At 40.4% G+C, this 24,772-nt stretch overlaps 1 protein-coding gene across 1 annotated transcript in view; it reads left to right on the forward strand.

Annotated features, from left to right (window-relative positions):
• Positions 1–1,007: 1,007 nt before the first annotated feature.
• Positions 1,008–24,772, forward strand: part of UBE2U (ubiquitin conjugating enzyme E2 U) — a 28,965-nt gene continuing 5,200 nt past the window's right edge. Inside the window, exons 1-7 of the mRNA XM_075286401.1 lie at positions 1,008–1,080; positions 2,464–2,545; positions 3,060–3,152; positions 8,595–8,692; positions 8,791–8,917; positions 17,124–17,190; positions 18,223–18,311. Of these exons, the coding sequence (XP_075142502.1) occupies positions 1,015–1,080; positions 2,464–2,545; positions 3,060–3,152; positions 8,595–8,692; positions 8,791–8,917; positions 17,124–17,190; positions 18,223–18,311 (622 nt within the window). The 5' untranslated portion in view covers positions 1,008–1,014. The remainder of the gene's footprint in view (positions 1,081–2,463; positions 2,546–3,059; positions 3,153–8,594; positions 8,693–8,790; positions 8,918–17,123; positions 17,191–18,222; positions 18,312–24,772) is intronic.

Below are 24,772 nucleotides of genomic sequence, written 5' to 3' on the forward strand. Positions count from 1 at the left end.
GTTTTGGGTCTGGTGGTCCAGTCTACTATGAGGTGGACCAGTGATGGGTTGCAGCAAATCTTAGAGGTCTATTTAGGTGCCTGGGGGTGAATATATAGATGCGGCCGCAGTGATTTCTCTTCTTTACCTTCTCCTGATTGTTTTGGGCTGCGCAGTGAAATAAAATCTGCCTCTAGTTTAAGACGTGTAATCCCGAACGTTCCCATATGTGAGGAGCAGCCGAGCATGAGAAGTGACTAATACAATTTACTAAACAAGCATGAAAGTATTCGGCATCCGCTGCGCTCTCATAGCGGCCCCTGCACGCTAAACGCTACTGACAGGCCCCAGTCATATGCTCAAAGACAAGACCCCCGACTATACGAGGTGGAGTCCAGGGTATATAGTCTACACCGGACATGACAACTCTCCAGCAATGTCCAAGGGGTTGATGGCCACACGTAAGCCTCAACCATTAGGAAACAGAAAACTCTGATACATTGTTGCCAATTTAAAGGGTATTACCATCAATGTCTTCATGCAGGTTGGAGGTTGTCCAGCAGTGGGCGCCACATCTATCAAACATTGCATATGCTGTACTAAAGTAATAACGTCTGTTAAGTATGAGGCCCCCACGTTGCAGAAATGCAGCTTTTTTGTTGCAGATTTTTGGAGCCAAGACCAAGAATGGCTACAAAAAAATGGCAACTCTATAAGACGCTCTTATACTTCTCCCTTCTGCTCAATCCACTCAAAAAACTCAGCAAAATCTGCAGCAAAAAAAGCGGCGTCTTGTCAACATGGGGCCTGAGCTGTAAGTAGCAAAAAGTAGCGCAAAATATCCTGAGGTTAAGCCATAAACTCCCCTCTAATAAATCACTGAGCCTTGATGTCCCTTGTGAATAGTTGCCAAGTTTGGTCTGCACTCTCATATACCGAGCTCTTGCCGCCAGAAGTCAGGACTTGCTGGGAGTTGTAGTTCCTGTTGGAATGAATATAACTATTATATCTGTATACTGTGCAGAGCCGGAGGACATGCATTCAAGAAGCTACCTATTACTAGAGAGGGAATATCAGGAGCTGCAGGAAGCTGGGCTGTATGTGAGTATATTCACTGCCTGCGCCGCCATCTTCCGACTCTTTAATCCGCGGTTTGCTGATATCGCTCAATGTGATTAATTATGTAAATGAGAGCGATATACCGACCGGCCGCATCCGCGAAACGCTGGACCAGGAGACATCATCATACTGGAGTCAGAAGTACAGAAGTGACTCCGGCTGAAGTGCATGGTCTATGGGACTCTGATATAGTCTGAAATCCATCTCCTGTCTCATCAATGGTTCATTCTGTATTTGTATCCCTTGCACCATGCTTTACACTGCAGCACATCTTCAGATTGCAGCCTATGAGCAGTCTAGTGCAGATCTCTGCTTGATGCCCGGAGCTACAAATGGTGCAAAGTTTTTACCTTTCATCCATTTTTTTCAGTTTGGGGTGTGATATTATTTACAAAGTGACATTTTCTACAGACAGAATTTTGTCCCACATTGTGTCATTTTCACCATCTTGTAAAACGATGCACTTTATGATGTATCGGGGTCGTCCAATAACTAATGACCTTGCATCACTTTGTGCTGTTTTATTATGGTGTGTGCAAACCATAAATCCTTGCAAAATTTTAGTGCAAGTTAATTTTTACCAAAACTGCACCTTTTTGCATTTTGCGCCCCTTACACTACTTCAAAGGGAGCGTGCCGTGCGTATCCCAGGATTGGGGCCATTGGGGTAAATGATGCCAGAAAGTAGAACCCAGGAGGATGCACCAAATTTATGATGAGTTGTGCACCCCGGTCTTGATCAATCAGCCTCAATCATCATGCCTTGAGACAGCAAATTTGCAACTTTTTTCACAATTGCGTTGCCCTTTCCTGGAAGGGGGTGTGACCACCCCGACCAGATATATGATCCTTGATTCCAGTGCAGGTGCACAGCCTGGTGGGGCGGGAAGGTTACACAAAAAGTGTACAAAAAGCGTGAAAAATAAATTTGCCGTGCTCCTTGTGCACCATTTTTTTGGAACAGGTTTGGAGCAATGTCTAAGAAGGATGCCCCATTGCGTCCATGGGTGATGAGGGTTGTAGTCGAGCAGCATCTGCAGAACACATGTTGACCACCCCAGCAGCCGCCTGCGCGCGCCGCCCCCCTGTAATCAGCCCACTCGGCATATTCTGCTAGATTTGAGCCCTCACCAAGATGCCGGAGATCGGCCTTACGTGCCAGGATAACATTGACTTGTTTTTACACCGCTGTGAACTCGCACATTAGCTTTGCAAATGTTGGCCTGAAAACCGCATATAAGTCAGACGGGCGTGCGCCATTGTTCCTCTGTACTCAGCACCCGGTGCAGGGATCAATTATTCATTGTTAGCGAGACGTCAGGGCGACGACTGACGTATAATACGTATCCTTCAATTGTGTTTTAGGGGATCAGTGTGACGCCGATATCTGACAACTTGCTCAAATGGATAGCTCAGGTGCGGGGGCTGAAGGACTCGCTGTGGGAAGGTCTGTATTACTCAATTCAGCTATTGGGGCGTGTAGACTTTTGCAACAAATTTTTATTGCAATGTTTGCAGTAGTGACCTCCAGTCCTGGCCACCTGATGACATACTCTCACTATCCCATCATGCACGATAATAAAGGGACAACCTGTCATCAGGCCCAGGAGCAAAAGTAACAGCCAATATGGCGGCAGATCCCTCACATTTCCAAAAATACTCACAGTTGTAGAATAAAAAATTACACATAAACATATGTTAAAAAAAAAAAAAAATTTAGGCTACGACTATAAAGTTACCCTGCAGATTGAGGATGGGACCCCAAAGTCTCTTAGGTGACCCCAAGGTGCCCAGGGTATGCACCGATCTCTCCTGTGCTGAGCGCCGGGCCTGATGGATATTCTATGTGAGGATAGTTCAGAAAACTAAAGTTATAACAAGATCCGGAAGAAATGAATTTCAGATTAAAAAAAAAAAAATCACAAAAAACTCTAATTTTGATTTTCTTTTATGTGTCCAAGGGGCCGTTCTGCAACTCACCCTGACGTACCCCAAGGAGTATAACCACCATCCTCCAAGTGTCAGGTTCAATACCATCCCGTTCCATCCAAATGGTAAGGAAATACTTCACATTTATAGTCTGGGGATATAGTGACCAAGCTGGTATAACCTGGGTATCTCCTGTATATAATTATATATGTACAGCCGGTATAACCTGGGTATCTCCTGTATATATTTATATATGTACAGCCGGTATAACCTGGGTATATACTGTATATAATTCTATATGTACAGCCGGTATAACCTGGGTATATACTGTATATAATTATATATGTACAGCCGGTATAACCTGGGTATCTCCTGTATATAATTATATATGTACAGCCGGTATAACCTGGGTATATACTGTATATAATTCTATATGTACAGCCGGTATAACCTGGGTATATACTGTATAGAATTCTATATGTACAGCCGGTATAACCTGGGTATATACTGTATAGAATTATATATGTACAGCCGGTATAACCTGGGTATATACTGTATAGAATTATATATGTACAGCCGGTATAACCTGGGTATATACTGTATATAATTCTATATGTACAGCCGGTATAACCTGGGTATATACTGTATAGAATTATATATGTACGGCCGGTATAACCTGGGTATATACTGTATATAATTCTATATGTACAGCCGGTATAACCTGGGTATATACTGTATAGAATTCTATATGTACAGCCGGTATAACCTGGGTATATACTGTATATAATTCTATATGTACAGCCGGTATAACCTGGGTATATACTGTATATAATTCTATATGTACAGCCGGTATAACCTGGGTATATACTGTATATAATTCTATATGTACAGCCGGTATAACCTGGGTATATACTGTATATAATTATATATGTACAGGTGGTATAACCTGGGTATATACTGTATATAATTATATATGTACAGCCGGTATAACCTGGGTATATACTGTATATAATTCTATATGTACAGCCGGTATAACCTGGGTATATACTGTATAGAATTCTATATGTACAGCCGGTATAACCTGGGTATCTCCTGTATATAATTATATATGTACAGCCGGTATAACCTGGGTATATACTGTATATAATTATATATGTACGGCCGGTATAACCTGGGTATCTCCTGTATATAATTATACATGTACAGCCGGTATATACTGTATAGAATTATATATGTACGGCCGGTATAACCTGGGTATATACTGTATATAATTATATATGTACAGCCGGTATAACCTGGGTATATACTGTATATAATTATATATGTACAGCCAGTATAACCTGGGTATCTCCTGTATATAATTATATATGTACAGCCGGTATAACCTGGGTATATACAGTATATAATTATATATGTACAGCCGGTATAACCTGGGTATATACTGTATATAATTATATATGTACAGCTGGTATAACCTGGGTATATACTGTATATAATTCTATATCTACAGCCGGTATAACCTGGGTATATACTGTATATAATTCTATATGTACAGCCGGTATAACCTGGGTATATACAGTATATAATTATATATGTACAGCCGGTATAACCTGGGTATATACTGTATATAATTATATATGTACAGCTGGTATAACCTGGGTATATACTGTATATAATTCTATATGTACAGCTGATATAAGTTATACATCTTCTTGTATATAGTGATATGGACCGTGCTGGTATAACTTGAGCATCCTGTGATATATAATGTTTGTATCACATTACATACTGGATGGAATAACATAATTTGCGCTCTCTTCTTTTCATATATAACGTACAGTATGTGATGTGACTTCACATGGGGTTGACAAGCTCTTCTTAAAGCAAATTACAGCGGAGTTGAGGGCGCAGGAGTCATATATGAAAGTCATTTATTGTAGATTTTGTCTAATTCTGACCAGATGTTACCTTGAACTTTGATACTTGAGGTCCATTGATTGAAGGACATGGAAAGAAATCACATGTCATATATAATGGCGGCACTTAACCTGCGTTCTTGTGTCTTTTCTTGGAGAACTATACAATATGACATAATTTTTCCATTTGAGTAACAGATTTGGAATGTACCATTACACTATATCCATAATATACATACCGTATAGATTTAACAGCGGCCTGGTATCCCCAACACACTAATGAATTGCCACCTGTTTGGGCCTTAGTAAAGACTTCAATTACATCCGTAGGAAAATATTTAGTAGCTTACAGTAGCTTGGGGAACGCTGGTCCAGAAGACCTTAAGACCATGGAGAGAAGATGATCAAAGACTTCAGTCGAGTAGCTCTGGTTACTGAACGCTCTACAAAATCCATGGCTAGAAGACAACTACAGACTTATATCTCATCCATAGGAACATGGAGCAGCATAGGTTGGAGAACATTGGTCTACAAGATCTTTAGTCAATGAGCAGAAGACATCTGACCACTTGAGTCCCATCCATATAAAAGTATTACGTAGGGCAGGCTACAAAATATCAAAGATTGAAGACTTCATTTCTATCTTAGAAACATTCAGTTACTAATGGTGGAGAACAGTGGCCCAGAAGACCTGAAGACCATGGTTAGAAGACAAGTGAAGAATAGAATGCTATCTATACAAAAAGATTTCTTTGGGTGGGTTGGAGAACACAAGTCTAGAAGATCTCACCTATGGGTAGGTCATTAAGGACTTGAGAACCATTTACAGAAAACATTGTATAGCATTGGTTAGACAAAAACGAATCTAGAAGATCTTAGGTCGTCCATGGCTGGAAGATAAGTTTGGGCTTGAGTCTTATCCATAACAAAATATTGAGTAGGTTGGAAAAGACTTGAGATCAGAAGGCAAGTTTTTTTTAATCCATTGCAAATATTGAGTGGCCAGCACTGCCAATGGCAAGAAGACAACTCAGTGGTTTAGTTTTGATTACCCAGTTGAAGAAAGCTGGTCTAGAGCAGAAGATCTTGACTATGGCTTTTTGTGAAAAGTTGAAATCCATTCGTAGGCTGAGCAGCCCAGATAAGAGACCATGTGTCTAGAACATATGAACACTATAGCTAGCAGACCACTGAAAACGTGAGTCCTATCATGTATCTTGTCAATGACTAGAAGATACTTGAGAGTTGAGTTTCATCCATAGAAGAAAATTGAGTTGTATGGGTTGGAGAACATTTGTTTGGAAGACCCTAAAACCATGGCTAGAAGACATCTGAAGACTTGATTTCCACCCATAGATACATCCAACAGAAGTAAATGGGGTCATAGCAGGTTTATCCAAGGGATGATGAGTTGTAAGGCTCAAATTCCACGACACGTGGACGGACCATGTGTTTCAGGACAACTGACTCATCTGCTGTGGGACCAACACCTTCAATCTAATCCCACTACACCAGTAGCGGCTATGATCAGGACACGTCATCACTAAATAGTTTGGCCCATTAAACAATTTGTAAAGCTGTAAAGCTGAGATTGGAAAAAAAACTATTTCCTTTATTTCAACTTCTCAGATTTTCACTTCTCTCTGTATTTATGATGGAAATAAGACTTTGGGAGGAAAACCATATAAGATGTTGTGAAATGACTGGCCTGTAAGGTCACACTCCTCATCTAAAACCCCAAAGTATCAAACCAGTAACTGGAAACTTCAGTTATTCTGTAAGACTGCTTACTGTATGGTGTAGAATCGCACCACGCTCCGGCCAGGTTCAGCTTCCCAAGGACAAGAAGGATTTTCTGTAAGCAGATACACAGTAGCTCAGTCAGGATCCCGATATCTGTGTTCAATAAAGCCGGGGGTCGGTAATTTTCATGACACTGGTGGTTGTGACTGGGTTTTGTGTTCACACAAGTATGTGAAGTATTTACCTCCGTGCCCACTGGATGTTCTTTGAAGAGCGTATCTGAAGACTAAGAAGAAAGAGATGTGGAAGGGAATTTATCTCAAAAGGTTTCTTTAGGGCTCCGTATGTTTTGGAGCAAAGGAACAGATCACCGTAGATGTTTGAGTTGAGAGGATGCAGAGATGATGATGTCCAAACCATTACTGACCATGTGTGTGACAGAGAAGACAAACCAGGGACATCTATGTCACCTTCACACTTTATCCCAGTGACGTCATTAACGGGAAAGGACCCCAATGATGTCTCAAGTCAAATGTCCTTCTGACCTTGCCCTTAATTTGTCTTTTGGATTTATTTGTGGTTTTCACGTAGGTAGCCACTAGCCCTCTTCTCTTCTACCCAGTCATGGCCCATTAGACGCTCTTCTTCTTGTACTACCATGCCTTCCTTCACTCAAGCCTTGTCGTCACTTGGCCAAGGAGTCCTCATGTTTGTGGTCTCTTTTTGCTGTTCCCGTGGTATAAGTCATTGTCTTTTCCAACTCTTGAGCAATGTCTCTGGCTGGTTGACATGTCTTTGTGAGGAGTCAACCAAAATTTGGTCACCAATCTCTTCACATAAAACGGTGCCATACCCTTTCCTTTGTGTTCTCAATTGGGCCAAGAGCCTTGTTTGCCGAAGCAAGACTCTACCTAACCCTGGATATGGTGGAATCTCCTATCATCATTCTAAAGCAAAAACAGGACACATATGCCACCAGCAAAGGGAAGCTAAAGTCATATAAGACATATCAATTCGCTGTGGTGGACTATGGAGGAAATACATTGCTCAGATTTGGAAAGCTTAGCAAGGAATTTGCCCCATAGCGTGTTCCACCATATTACACCATTATCTCCTCACCCTGGTCTCACTTACCAGACAACCAACTAGCACCAAAGTCCTCGGCCAACAAAGTACCAAAGCCCTAAAATAAAATGGATGGGAAACGTGAGCTCCCCCGTCGTCCTATAGAACGAGATTCTTTATGCCAACATCAGAGACGTCTTGTCAAGTTAATGTCTTCTGAATCTTTGTCTTGACGCGGTCCTGATCTGTATAGCATTATGAGGAGGTCGGAGTCTGCTCTGTGGTTTGATGAATGACCATATGGACTTCAGAGAGGTAAAATAAATGCCGAAAGATAAACATAATGCTTTATTAGTGGTCCGAGGGCTGGAATCTTGGAGAAGGTTTCAATAATGAACTGAGCGTGGAGATTTATGGATCTATTTTTTATATCTCTTATGAAAAACATCTGAGAGCGGCCGAGATTGTGCCAGGCGGTAGGATCTGTAACTAATCTGTAGACTAAGGGCAAGACGGGCTTGACAGACGTTGGCGACGAGACCATTAAGATATAGGCATATGATCATGTAGGAACCATGTACATCGGGGGAGGACTCTACTCCATCAGATGGGATATCGCTCAGGAGTCTTGGGGTTGGCTCAATCATCTTGGGGCTCTTGATATCTGGTTTTATCTATTTTTTCCATGTTTGTTTCAAGAAGCCACATTGCCACATTGGTAGCCAATATAGGGGGTCTCCTCCTCAGGGTCAGCCTGTCATTGTCCTGTACCCCAAGTATCAGCCTGTCAATGTCCTGTAGGTATATATGGTCTTACTTGTATATCTGGGCTTTATATTACAGTGGAACAGACCTCTGGTAAACCCTGCATTGATTTTTTGGATGACCCTGCAGGATGGAGTCGGTCCTTCACCATGACGTACATCTTACTAGTGATCCAGGTACAGCTGTGACTCCATGTCCTGATGTCTGATATGATGTACTTACATATCGTGTGTATATAGATATCTCCATAGTCATATCTACACCTGTGCTGCAGGCAATGCTTTCCAATCCAGTCCTGGAGAATTCAGTAAACCCAGAAGCAGCCAAGATGGTGGCCAATAATTCATCTCTATACAGGGAGATTGTTCTGAACTGTGTGAAGGCGAGCCGGCAGATTGAGGGTAAGAAGACCTATATATGAGATGTGATCAACTCCACAACATTGTATCAAATGATCCAGAGCGGCATTCACAACTCTGCAGGATTTACAGTAAAAATTCCCAAGGACTCCCTGCTTATTCAGTGTCTGCATATTGTGCCAGCTTTATGGGTGAGCAATCTGTATATATCAGCTAGTGACTACAGAATAGTGAGCGCAGCTCTGGAGTATAATACAGGATAAGTAATGTAATGTATGTACACAGTGACTGCACCAGCAGAATAGTGAGCGCAGCTCTGGAGTATAATACAGGATAAGTAATGTAATGTATGTACACAGTGACTGTACCAGCAGAATAGTGAGCGCAGCTCTGGAGTATAATACAGGATAAGTAATGTAATGTATGTACACAGTGACTGTACCAGCAGAATAGTGAGCGCAGCTCTGGAGTATAATACAGGATAAGTAATGTAATGTATGTACACAGTGACTGTACCAGCAGAATAGTGAGCGCAGCTCTGGAGTATAATACAGGATAAGTAATGTAATGTATGTACACAGTGACTGCACCAGCAGAATAGTGAGCGCAGCTCTGGAGTATAATACAGGATAAGTAATGTAATGTATGTACACAGTGACTGCACCAGCAGAATAGTGAGCGCAGCTCTGGGGTATAATACAGGATAAGTAATGTAATGTATGTACACAGTGACTGCACCAGCAGAATAGTGAGCGCAGCTCTGGAGTATAATACAGGATAAGTAATGTAATGTATGTACACAGTGACTGTACCAGCAGAATAGTGAGCGTAGCTCTGGAGTATAATACAGGATAAGTAATGTAATGTATGTACACAGTGACTGCACCAGCAGAATAGTGAGCGCAGCTCTGGAGTATAATACAGGATAAGTAATGTAATGTATGTACACAGTGACTGCACCAGCAGAATAGTGAGCGCAGCTCTGGAGTATAATACAGGATAAGTAATGTAATGTATGTACACAGTGACTGCACCAGCAGAATAGTGAGCGCAGCTCTGGGGTATAATACAGGATAAGTAATGTAATGTATGTACACAGTGACTGCACCAGCAGAATAGTGAGCGCAGCTCTGGAGTATAATACAGGATAAGTAATGTAATGTATGTACACAGTGACTGTACCAGCAGAATAGTGAGCGCAGCTCTGGAGTATAATACAGGATAAGTAATGTAATGTATGTACACAGTGACTGTACCAGCAGAATAGTGAGTGCAGCTCTGGAGTATAATACAGGATAAGTAATGTAATGTATGTACACAGTGACTGCACCAGCAGAATAGTGAGCGCAGCTCTGGAGGATAATACAGGATAAGTAATGTAATGTATGTACACAGTGACTATACCAGCAGAATAGTGAGCGCAGCTCTGGAGGATAATACAGGATAAGTAATGTAATGTATGTACACAGTGACTGTACCAGCAGAATAGTGAGCGCAGCTCTGGAGTATAATACAGGATATAGCTCAGGATCAGTACAGGATAAGTAATGTACTTAAGAAAGGTGAGATTGGCAGATCCCTATAGATATCACTATAAATACCTATCTTACCACTATATTGTGGGAAACCCCTTCTCCATAGACATCTTTCTTGACTATAACCACAACATTTGGGATGATGGGAGTAATTACTCATGGCTAACATTGGTGGGGGTACAGATAACATCTATGAAATATTACGCCTCTTATATTCTAGACATTAATGCCTCCTTCTACGTGAGCCTTCATACAGCACGTTGCTCCTTCTGGCAGCCTATCCTGGTGAGCTCACAGGGAGACGTCTTCTGGCACCAAAAGCTTTGCAAATGGCTTTAGCACAAAGTCCCTCCAGAGTACAAGTAATACGACTTTCCGCCCTGAGATTAGAGCTGAGTGTAGACCTTTCCTCTGATATATACGGCCTGGCAGCGCTCGCACTCATTGCTGATTATTCTGCTTTCAAGTTCTGTTCCCAAAAAGATATATAAAAAGCCTTTCTGACGTTCTTATCGCGCTACGTGCTGGACGGGGATCAGGTGCTGCTCAGCCCCATGGACGGCGGGCCAGATAGCATTAACCCCTCTCTACCCGGGGCCATGGATAATAATATAATAAATAATAACTACTGTAACTCCTTACTAATCGGTCTTCCCCTCACTAAACTCTCCCCTCTACAATCTATTCTGAATGCAGCGGCCAGGCTCATCTATCAGGCTAGACGCTACAGCGAGGCCTCGGGTCTGTGCCAGTCACTACATTGGCTGCCTATTCATTATAGAATAAAATATAAAGTTACCCCCCTCCTCCACAAGGCTCTCCATAATGCCGCACCTCCCTACATTTCCTCCCTCATCTCTGTCTACCGCCCAACCTGTGCTCTCTGCTCACTCAATGACCTAACACTTACATCCTCTATTATCAGAACCTCCCCCGCTCGTATACAAGACTTCTCCCGAGCTGCACCACTTCTCTGGAATGCTCTACCCCGGACAATCAGATTAACTCCCAATTTCTACAGCTTCAAACACAAACTAAAGACACATCTTTTCAGACAAGCCTATCACAATGTCTAACGTAAACCCTTCCGTACTATAATTAGAATCCCCAAAATTTAACCCACATCGCGCCTACAATATGTGTATGAGGGAGAGAGCTGCGGGGGAACGAGGAATGGTGAGTGTGTGTGTGAGTGTGAGAACGGCATGACACTGGGGCAGATGGAGGGGGGAGAACAGCATGACACTGGGGCAGATGGAGGGGGGAGAACGGCATGACACTGGGGCAGATGGAGGGGGAGAGAACAGCATGACACTGGGGCAGATGGAGGGGGGAGAACGGCATGACACTGGGGCAGATGGAGGGGGAAGAACAGCATGACACTGGGGCAGATGGAGGGGGGAGAACAGCATGACACTGGGGCAGATGGAGGGGGGAGAACGGCATGACACTGGGGCAGATGGAGGGGGGAGAACAGCATGACACTGGGGCAGATGGAGGGGGGAGAACGGCATGACACTGGGGCAGATGGAGGGGGAGAACGGCATGACACTGGGGCAGATGAAGAGGGGGGAAACGGCATGACACTGGGGCAAATGAAGGGGGGGAGAACGGCATGACACTGGGGCAAATGAAGGGAGGGGAGAACAGCATGACACTGAGGCAGATGAAGGGGGGAGAATGGCATGACACTGGGACAGATGGAGGGGGGAGAACAGCATGACACTGGGGCAGATGAAGGGGGAGAGAATGGCATGACACTGGGGCAAATGAAGGGGGGAGAATGGCATGATACTGGGGCAGATGAATGGGGGATGGCATGACACTGGGGCAGATGAAGGGGGGGGAGAATGGCATGACATTGGGGCAGATGAAGGGGGGGAGAACGGCATGACATTGGGGCAGAGACAGGGGGGACATGAAACTGTGGGAAGATAAAGGGGGAGAATGGCATGAAACTGGGGTACAGAGATAGAGGGGGGGACATGAAACTAGGGGTAGATGAAGGGTGTATATGAAAATGGGGGAGAGATGGAGGGGGGGACATATAATTTACAGGTGACTGTAGGAGGATTATACTGTGTGGAATCACATGAAAATTGAATGAGAATGGGCGGAGTCAACATAAAAGTGTGCGGGACCTAATTTGCTGCGGCGCGCTGCATGTTTTTTTCTCTCTTTCTAGTCTTTAACAGTTGGGAAGTACAGGTTAGAAGTGCGAGACTCCCCAGTAAGTAGGGCCCCGCCAAAGTCAATTGCCCAGGGCCCCGCAAACCCTGGATCCGCCACTGTTCTTAAGCCTCCTTGAAGAGGAGACTCTCTGCAGCTGAGTCACTGCCGGAACATCCCCAAAGTGTGGACTAGAGGGGGGTGGAATGACAGGTCCCACTACCAACCTACCTGTCATTCCTAAAAATCCAGCCCAGTACTGAGCATTTACCAAAATGCTCAGCAGACGAATGTTGTCTACTGAGAACAAACATTCCTGGAGTTTTCCCATCTTACCCACCAGAGTAGTCTGTGTGAGATGTACAGTACACCCCCTCCATTACCTGACCAGCCATCGGCTTACACTATGAATCTATCTATCTATCTATCTATCTAGTGGCGTAACTAGGAATCGCGGGGCCCCATGTCGAACTTTTGGCATGGGTCCCCCCTCCCCAAGACCGACGCCCTCGACAGACCCCCTCGTCCGCATTCCTGCGCTCTATTATGTCCCATAGTGGCCCCTGCACACAGTATTATGCCCCATAGTGGCCCCTGCACACAGTATTATGCCCCATAGTGGCCCCTGCACACAGTATTATGCCCCATAGTGGCCCCTGCACACAGTATTATGCCCCATAGTGGCCCCTGCACACAGTATTATGCCCCATAGTGGCCCCTGCACACAGTATTATCTCCATAGTGGCCCCTGCACACAGTATTATGTCCCATAGTGGCCCCTGCACACAGTATTATGCCCCATAGTGGCCCCTGCACACAGTATTATGCCCCATAGTGGCCCCTGCACACAGTATTATGCCCCATAGTGGTCCCTGCACACAGTATTATCTCCATAGTGGCCCCTGCACACAGTATTATGTCCTATAATGACCCCTGCACACAGTATTATGCCCCATAGTGGCCCCTGCACACAGTATTATGCCCCATAGTGGTCCCTGCACACAGTATTATCTCCATAGTGGCCCCTGCACACAGTATTATGCCCCATAGTGGCCCCTGCATACAGTATTATCTCCATAGTGGTCCCTGCACACAGTATTATCTCCATAGTGGCCCCTGCACACAGTATTATGCCCCATAGTGGCCCCTGCATACAGTATTATCTCCATAGTGGCCCCTGCACACAGTATTATCCCCTATAGTGGCCCCTGCACACAATATTATCCTCCATAGTGGCCCCTGCACACAGTATTGTACCCCATAGTGGCCCCTGCACACAGTATTATGCCCCATAGTGGCCCTGCACACAGTATTATACCCCATAGTAGCTCCTGCACACAGTATTATGCCCCATAGTGGCCCCTGCACACAGTATTATGTCCCATAGTGACCCCTGCACACAGTATTATGCCCCATAGTGGCCCCTGCACACAGTATTATGCCCCATAGTGGCCCCTGCACACAGTATTATGCCCCATAGTGGCCCCTGCACACAGTATTATGCCCCATAGTGACCCCTGCACACAGTATTATGCCCCATAGTGGTCCCTGCACACAGTATTATGCCCCATAGTGGCCCCTGCACACAGTATTATGCCCCATAGTGGCCCCTGCACACAGTATTATGCCCCATAGTGGTCCCTGCACACAGTCTTATCTCCATAGTGGCCCCTGCACACAGTATTATGCCCCATAGTGGCCCCTGCACACAGTATTATCCCCTATAGTGGCCCCTGCACACAATATTATCCTCCATAGTGGCCCCTGCACACAGTATTGTACCCCATAGTGGCCCCTGCACACAGTATTATGCCCCATAGTGGCCCCTGCACACAGTATTATACCCCATAGTAGCTCCTGCACACAGTATTATGCCCCATAGTGGTCCCTGCACACAGTATTATGCCCCATAGTGGCCCCTGCACACAGTATTATGCCCCATAGTGGTCCCTGCACACAGTCTTATCTCCATAGTGGCCCCTGCACACAGTATTATGCCCCATAGTGGCCCCTGCACACAGTATTATCCCCTATAGTGGCCCCTGCACACAATATTATCCTCCATAGTGGCCCCTGCACACAGTATTGTACCCCATAGTGGCCCCTGCACACAGTATTATGCCCCATAGTGGCCCCTGCACACAGTATTATACCCCATAGTAGCTCCTGCACACAGTATTATGCCCCATAGTGGCCCCTGCACACAGTATTTACGCCAATAGTGGCCCCTGCACACAGTATTATCCCCCATAGTGGCCCCTGCACACAGTATTATCCCCCATAGTGGTCCCTGCGCACAGTATTATCCCCCATAGTGGGCCCTGCACACAGTATTATCCCCCATAGTGGCCCCTGCACACAGTATTATCCCCCATAGTGGCCCCTGCACACAGTATTATGCCCCATAGTGGTCCCTGCACACAGTATTATGTCCCATAGTGGCCCCTGCACACAGTATTATCCCCCATAGTGGCCCCTGCACACAGTATTATCCCCCATAGTGGCCCCTGCACACAGTATTATCCCCCATAGTGGCCCCTGCACACAGTATTATCCCCCATAGTGACCCCTGCACACAGTATTATCCCCCATAGTGGCCCCTGCACACAGCATTATCCCCCATAGTGACCCCTGCACATAATATTATACCCCATAGTGGCCCCTGCACACAGTATTATGCCCCATAGTGGCCCCTGCACACAGTATTAGGTCCCATAGTGGCTCCTGCACACAGTATTATCCCCCATAGTGGCCCCTGCACACAGTATTATGTCCCATAGTGGCCCCTGCACACAGTATTATGTCCCATAGTGGCCCCTGCACACAGTATTATCCCCCATAGTGGCCCCTGCACACAGTATTATCCCCCATAGTGGCCCCTGCACACAGTATTATGTCCCATAGTGGCCCCTGCACACAGTATTATGTCCCATAGTGGCCCCTGCACACAGTATTATGTCCCATAGTGGACACCCATAAACAATTATTATACTCTATATATCTTTTCAGACCCCAGAGTATAATAATCGGAGACCCAGGGGAGAAAAACATAAAAAAAACCTTTGTTACTCTCCCAGTTCCTCCGCTGTCGTCCATCTTCAATTACGTCAGATGTCACATGACCCAGGACACAGGCCGGGGTCATGAGACATCAGACGACTAGGCCGAAGCCTGCCCGGATCGTGGAGAGGTAAGTAACAATGATTTTTATGTTTCTTACCTCTCCCTGGCCGCCGATCATTATACTTGGGGGTCCGAAAAGACCCCTGAGTATAATGATAGCAGTGGTAGCGGCTGTCACCGGGCCCCTAATGTCCCGGGCCCTGTGGCAGCTGCCTCTGCTGCTACGGCGGTAGTTACGCCACTGTATCTATCTATCTATCTATCTATCTATCTATCTATCTATCTATCTATCTATCTGCCTCATATATATCTATCCAGTGGCATAACTAGGAATGGTGGGGTCCCGTGACGAGCTTTCAGCTCCTTCCAAAGATTCTCAATAGGATTTAGGTGCGGGCCCATAGAAGCCACTTCAGAATAGCCCAATGTTCTCCTCTTAGCCATTCTTGAGTGTTTTTAGCTGTGTGTTTTGGGTCATTATCCTGTTGCGAGACCCATGACCTGCGACTCAGACCAAGCTTTCTGACACTGGGCAGCACATTTCTCTCTAGAATCCCTTGATAGTCTTGAGATTTCATTGTACCCTGAACAGATTCAAGACACCCTGTGGCAGAGGCAGCAAAGCAGCCCCAGAACATAACAGAGCTCCTCCATGTGTCACAGTAGAGACATAACAGAGCCCCCTCCATGTGTCACAGTAGGAACATAACAGAGCTCCTCCATGTGTCACAGTAGGGACATAACAGAGCTCCTCCATGTGTCACAGTAGGGACATAACAGAGCCTCCTCCATGTGTCACAGTAGAGACATAACAGAGCCCCCTCCATGTGTCACAGTAGGGACATAACAGAGCTCCTCCATGTGTCACAGTAGGGACATAACAGAGCTCCTCCATGTGTCACAGTAGGGACATAACAGAGCCTCCTCCATGTGTCACAGTAGAGACATAACAGAGCCCCCTCCATGTGTCACAGTAGGGACATAACAGAGCTCCTCCATGTGTCACAGTAGGGACATAACAGAGCTCCTCCATGTGTCACAGTAGGGACATAACAGAGCCTCCTCCATGTGTCACAGTAGAGACATAACAGAGCTCCTCCATGTGTCACAGTAGGGACATAACAGAGCTCCTCCATGTGTCACAGTAGGGACATAACAGAGCCTCCTCTATGTGTCACAGTAGGGACATAACAGAGCTCCTCCATGTGTCACAGTAGGGACAGTCTTCTTTTCAGGATAGGCTTCATGTTTCCGTCTGTGCACATAGAGCTGATCTGCTTTGCCAAGAAGTCTCCTCTGTCCATAGGACATTCTCCCAGAAGCGTTGTGGCTTGTCAACATGTAGTTTGGGTGTAACCATCAGGTGCAGTAAGATCCTGTCTGACGTGTCCTAAGATAATCTTATTACTGGTGAATTACAGATGGATCAGTACAAGAAAGCCTTGTGATAAGACAGACCCCAGCCCTGGCCCCCAACCCTGCGCCCAGGTGTGTAACCCGCTCACTTTACTTCCCTCTTCTCACTATCTAGTCATCCAACTGTTTGTCATTTATCTCCAAGTCTCTCTTGCTATTTCCAGTTATTTTGTGTTTTGGAAACTGTCAGCAAGTTGCTGTTGATGGATCTGATATTTATATATTATCTCCCTCGGGGCGTTAAAGGGAATGACCTAGTTTTTTTGGTAAATATATTTATTAAGGAATCAATTTATTTATTTATTTATTGTCACATTTTCCATGTCTCTATCTATATGTTATAATTTTCTACATTTTGCAAATTTTTACTCTGGCTACTAAGCCTAATAATAGACTGGCACTTACCAATTCTGTAAGGATTTTCTTTAAAAAAATAATCTGATTTAAATCATAGATAGTGTCACAATAGAAGATAAACCCTCTATAGATAACACCACTGACCCGTCGGCACATAATCCTGCTCGTGCCCCATAACATTGCCCGCTGCTCCCATAACAGTGACAGCGAGCCTCCATGACAGTGTGCCCATAAGAGTGGCCTGTCTAGGGAGAGGTTGTGGTGACTACCCCGTTAGCCTGTGTGAACACGGCCCTCGGCTCTGCAGGAATCATTATCTTAGTTTACAGGAAATCTCCAGCCTGACTTGTATTATTGAAAATATCCTGGAAGAGCAGCCATGTCTCCTGGTGCAGAAGCTGTAAAGCAAATAAACAAACAGAATACCAGTCTGCATTGTGCCCTAGGCCACCCCGACCAGCAATATGCTGACGCTGCCCCCTGGTGGCTGTGTCGCTACACTACAAGTCTGCATGTACAGTAACAAAGGATATCAACTATTTACGGTAACTATATTTTGCATACATATGACGGATGTGTCTGAGCTTATGCAGTAGTAAGTTTTATCCCACAAATAATAACAACACAAGCCATGTCCGTATCAATATGACGGCCTACGGGTACTTACCATTATACACCACAATAATCCCATAATAGTCTCTGCGCCATTGTGATGCCCCTGTGTATTATATCTTAATATTTTTTTAGAAAGGTAAAATCTGTCTCTTTTGAGAATTATCACAAGACATGGAGTGAAATTGGCACCTCAAAGACCGACCGGGAAGAAAAGCTGAAAAGTAAGTGACAAAGTAAAATTCTGGGTGACATTACCATATAGTATTAATCCTTGTCACATTCACTTGGGACATTGAAAGTGGTGACGTCATGTGATATAAAGGAGGGAGCGAGGCGGATTATTAATAAGAGATAAGTGATAGAGAAGTGTCGCAATCTACATGAAAGGGGAGGAAGATGTCACATTATATTCACCCAAGAAGAAGCTTTATGTATGACTGTTATTGTCCTGTACAAATAATGAGATTCTATAGTACTGCCAACAGTAGCTGTAATACTGCCCCCTATGTACAAGAATATACTATAATACTGCTCCTATATACAAATCATATAACTACTATAATACTACTCCTATGTACAAGAATATAGCTACTATAATACTGCTCCTATGTACAAGAATATAACTACTATAATATTGCTCCTATGTACAAGAATATAGCTACTATAATACTGCTCCTATGTACAAGAATATAACTACTATAATACTGCTCCTATGTACAAGAATATAACTACTATAATACTACTCCTATGTACAAGAATATAACTACTATAATACTACCTCCTATGTACAAGAATATAGCTACTATAATACTGCTCCTATGTACAAGAATATAACTACTATAATACTACTCCTATGTACAAGAATATAACTACTATAATACTACTCCTATGTACAAGAATATAACCACTATAATACTACCTCCTATTTACAAGAATATAACTACTATAATACTACTCCTATGTACAAGAATATAACTACTATAATACTACTCCTATGTACAAGAATATAACTACTATAATACTACTCCTATGTACAAGAATATAACTACTATAATACTACTCCTATGTACAAGAATATAACTACTATAATACTGCTCCTATGTACAAGAATATAACTACTATAATACTGCTCCTATGTACAAGAATATAACTACTATAATACTACTCCTATGTACAAGAATATAACTACTATAATACTACTCCTATGTACAAGAATATAACTACTATAATACTACTCCTATGTACAAGAATATAACCACTATAATACTACCTCCTATTTACAAGAATATAACTACTATAATACTACTCCTATGTACAAGAATATAACTACTATAATACTACCTCCTATTTACAAGAATATAACTACTATAATACTGCTCCTATGTACAAGAATATAACTACTATAATACTGCTCCTATGTACAAGAATATAACTACTATAATACTGCTCCTATGTACAAGAATTTAACTACTATAATACTACTCCTATGTACAAGAATATAACTACTATAATACTACTCCTATGTACAAGAATATAACTACTATAATACTACTCCTATGTACAAGAATATAACTACTATAATACTACCTCCTATGTACAAGAATATAACTACTATAATACTGCTCCTATGTACAATAATATAACTACTATAATACTACTCCTATGTACAATAATATAACTACTATAATACTGCTCCCATGTACAAGAATATAACTATTATAATACTACTATGTATAAGAATATAACTACCATAATACTACCTCCTATGTACAAGAATATAACTACTATAATACTACTATGTACAACAATATAACTACTATAATACTGCCCCCTATGTACAAGAATATAACTACTATAATACTGCCTCCTATGTACAAGAATATAACTACTATAATACTACAATACTACTCCTATGTACAAGAATATAACTACTATAATACTGCTCCTATGTACAAGAATATAACTACTATAATACTACTATGTACAAGAATATAACTACTATAATACTGCCCCCTATGTACAAGAATATAACTACTATAATACTGCCTCCTATGTACAAGAATATAACTACTATAATACTGCTCCTATGTACAAGAATATAACTACTATAATACTACAATACTACTCCTATGTACAAGAATATAACTACTATAATACTACCTCCTATGTACAAGAGTATAACTACTATAATACTGCCTCCTATGTACAATAATATAAATACTATAATACTACTCCTATGTACAAGAATATAACTACTATAATACTACTCCTATGTACAAGAATATAACTACTATAATACTACTCCTATGTACAAGAATATAACTACTATAATACTACTCCTATGTACAAGAATATAACTACTATAATACTACTCCTATGTACAAGAATATAACTACTATAATACTACCTCCTAAGTACAAGAATATAACTACTATAATACTACTCCTATGTACAAGAATATAACTACTATAATACTACTCCTATGTACAAGAATATAACTACTATAATACTACTCCTATGTACAAGAATATAACTACTATAATACTACTCCTATGTACAAGAATATAACTACTATAATACTACTCCTATGTACAAGAATATAACTACTATAATACTACCTCCTATGTACAAGAATATAACTACTATAATACTGCTCCTATGTACAAGAATATAACTACTATAATACTACTACTATGTACAAGAATATAACTACTATAATACTGCTCCTATATACAAGAATATAACTACTATAATACTGCTCCTATGTACAAGAATATAACTACTATAATACTACTCCTATGTACAAGAATATAACTACTATAATACTGCTCCTATATACAAGAATATAACTACTATAATACTGCTCCTATGTACAAGAATATAACTACTATAATACTGCTCCTATGTACAAGAATATAACTACTATAATACTACCTCCTATGTACAAGAATATAACTACTATAATACTACCTCCTATGTACAAGAATATAACTACTATAATACTTCTCCTATGTACAAGAATATAACTACTATAATACTGCTCCTATGTACAAGAATATAACTACTATAATACTGCTCCTATGTACAAGAATATAACTACTATAATACTGCCTCCTATGTACAAGAATATAACTACTATAATACTACCTCCTATGTACAAGAATATAACTACTATAATACTGCCCCTATGTACAAGAATATAACTACTATAATACTACTCCTATGTACAAGAATATAACTACTATAATACTGCTCCTATGTACAAGAATATAACTACTATAATACTACCTCCTATGTACAAGAATATAACTACTATAATACTACCTCCTATGTACAAGAATATAACTACTATAATACTACTCCTATGTACAAGAATATAACTACTATAATACTACTCCCATGTACAAGAATATAACTACTATAATACTGCTCCTATGTACAAGAATATAACTACTATAATACTACTCCTATGTACAAGAATATAACTACTATAATACTACTCCTATGTACAAGAATATAACTACTATAATACTACTCCTATGTACAAGAATATAACTACTATAATACTACTCCTATGTACAAGAATATAACTACTATAATACTACTCCTATGTACAAGAATATAACTACTATAATACTGCTCCTATGTACAAGAATATAACTACTATAATACTACTTCTATGTACAAGAATATAACTACTATAATGCTACTCCTATGTACAAGAATATAACTACTATAATACTACCTCCTATGTACAAGAATATAACTACTATAATACTACCTCCTATTTACAAGAATATAACTACTATAATACTGCTCCTATGTACAAGAATATAACTACTATAATACTGCTCCTATGTACAAGAATTTAACTACTATAATACTACTCCTATGTACAAGAATATAACTACTATAATACTACTCCTATGTACAAGAATATAACTACTATAATACTACTCCTATGTACAAGAATTTAACTACTATAATACTACTCCTATGTACAAGAATATAACTACTATAATACTACTCCTATGTACAAGAATATAACTACTATAATACTACTCCTATGTACAAGAATATAACTACTATAATACTACTCCTATGTACAAGAATATAACTACTATAATACTACTCCTATGTACAAGAATATAACTACTATAATACTACTCCTATGTACAAGAATATAACTACTATAATACTACTCCTATGTACAAGAATATAACTACTATAATACTGCCCCTATGTACAAGAATATAACTACTATAATACTACCTCCTATGTACAAGAATATAACTACTATAATACTGCTCCTATGTACAATAATATAACTACTATAATACTACTCCTATGTACAATAATATAACTACTATAATACTGCTCCCATGTACAAGAATATAACTATTATAATACTACTATGTATAAGAATATAACTACCATAATACTACCTCCTATGTACAAGAATATAACTACCATAATACTACCTCCTATGTACAAGAATATAACTACTATAATACTACTATGTACAACAATATAACTACTATAATACTGCCCCCTATGTACAAGAATATAACTACTATAATACTGCCTCCTATGTACAAGAATATAACTACTATAATACTACAATACTACTCCTATGTACAAGAATATAACTACTATAATACTGCTCCTATGTACAAGAATATAACTACTATAATACTACTATGTACAAGAATATAACTACTATAATACTGCCCCCTATGTACAAGAATATAACTACTATAATACTGCCTCCTATGTACAAGAATATAACTACTATAATACTGCTCCTATGTACAAGAATATAACTACTATAATACTACAATACTACTCCTATGTACAAGAATATAACTACTATAATACTACCTCCTATGTACAAGAGTATAACTACTATAATACTGCCTCCTATGTACAATAATATAAATACTATAATACTACTCCTATGTACAAGAATATAACTACTATAATACTACTCCTATGTACAAGAATATAACTACTATAATACTACTCCTATGTACAAGAATATAACTACTATAATACTACTCCTATGTACAAGAATATAACTACTATAATACTACTCCTATGTACAAGAATATAACTACTATAATACTACCTCCTATGTACAAGAATATAACTACTATAATACTACTCCTATGTACAAGAATATAACTACTATAATACTACTCCTATGTACAAGAATATAACTACTATAATACTACTCCTATGTACAAGAATATAACTACTATAATACTACTCCTATGTACAAGAATATAACTACTATAATACTACTCCTATGTACAAGAATATAACTACTATAATACTACCTCCTATGTACAAGAATATAACTACTATAATACTGCTCCTATGTACAAGAATATAACTACTATAATACTACTACTATGTACAAGAATATAACTACTATAATACTGCTCCTATATACAAGAATATAACTACTATAATACTGCTCCTATGTACAAGAATATAACTACTATAATACTACTCCTATGTACAAGAATATAACTACTATAATACTGCTCCTATATACAAGAATATAACTACTATAATACTGCTCCTATGTACAAGAATATAACTACTATAATACTGCTCCTATGTACAAGAATATAACTACTATAATACTACCTCCTATGTACAAGAATATAACTACTATAATACTACCTCCTATGTACAAGAATATAACTACTATAATACTGCTCCTATGTACAAGAATATAACTACTATAATACTGCTCCTATGTACAAGAATATAACTACTATAATACTGCTCCTATGTACAAGAATATAACTACTATAATACTGCCTCCTATGTACAAGAATATAACTACTATAATACTACCTCCTATGTACAAGAATATAACTACTATAATACTGCCCCTATGTACAAGAATATAACTACTATAATACTACTCCTATGTACAAGAATATAACTACTATAATACTGCTCCTATGTACAAGAATATAACTACTATAATACTACCTCCTATGTACAAGAATATAACTACTATAATACTACCTCCTATGTACAAGAATATAACTACTATAATACTACTCCTATGTACAAGAATATAACTACTATAATACTACTCCCATGTACAAGAATATAACTACTATAATACTGCTCCTATGTACAAGAATATAACTACTATAATACTACTCCTATGTACAAGAATATAACTACTATAATACTACTCCTATGTACAAGAATATAACTACTATAATACTACTCCTATGTACAAGAATATAACTACTATAATACTACTCCTATGTACAAGAATATAACTACTATAATACTACTCCTATGTACAAGAATATAACTACTATAATACTGCTCCTATGTACAAGAATATAACTACTATAATACTACCTCCTATGTACAAGAATATAACTACTATAATACTACCTCCTATTTACAAGAATATAACTACTATAATACTGCTCCTATGTACAAGAATATAACTACTATAATACTGCTCCTATGTACAAGAATTTAACTACTATAATACTACTCCTATGTACAAGAATATAACTACTATAATACTACTCCTATGTACAAGAATATAACTACTATAATACTACTCCTATGTACAAGAATTTAACTACTATAATACTACTCCTATGTACAAGAATATAACTACTATAATACTACTCCT

The sequence above is a fragment of the Leptodactylus fuscus genome, chromosome 9 (assembly GCF_031893055.1).
Source record: "Leptodactylus fuscus isolate aLepFus1 chromosome 9, aLepFus1.hap2, whole genome shotgun sequence".
Classification (NCBI taxonomy): Eukaryota; Metazoa; Chordata; class Amphibia; order Anura; family Leptodactylidae; genus Leptodactylus; species Leptodactylus fuscus.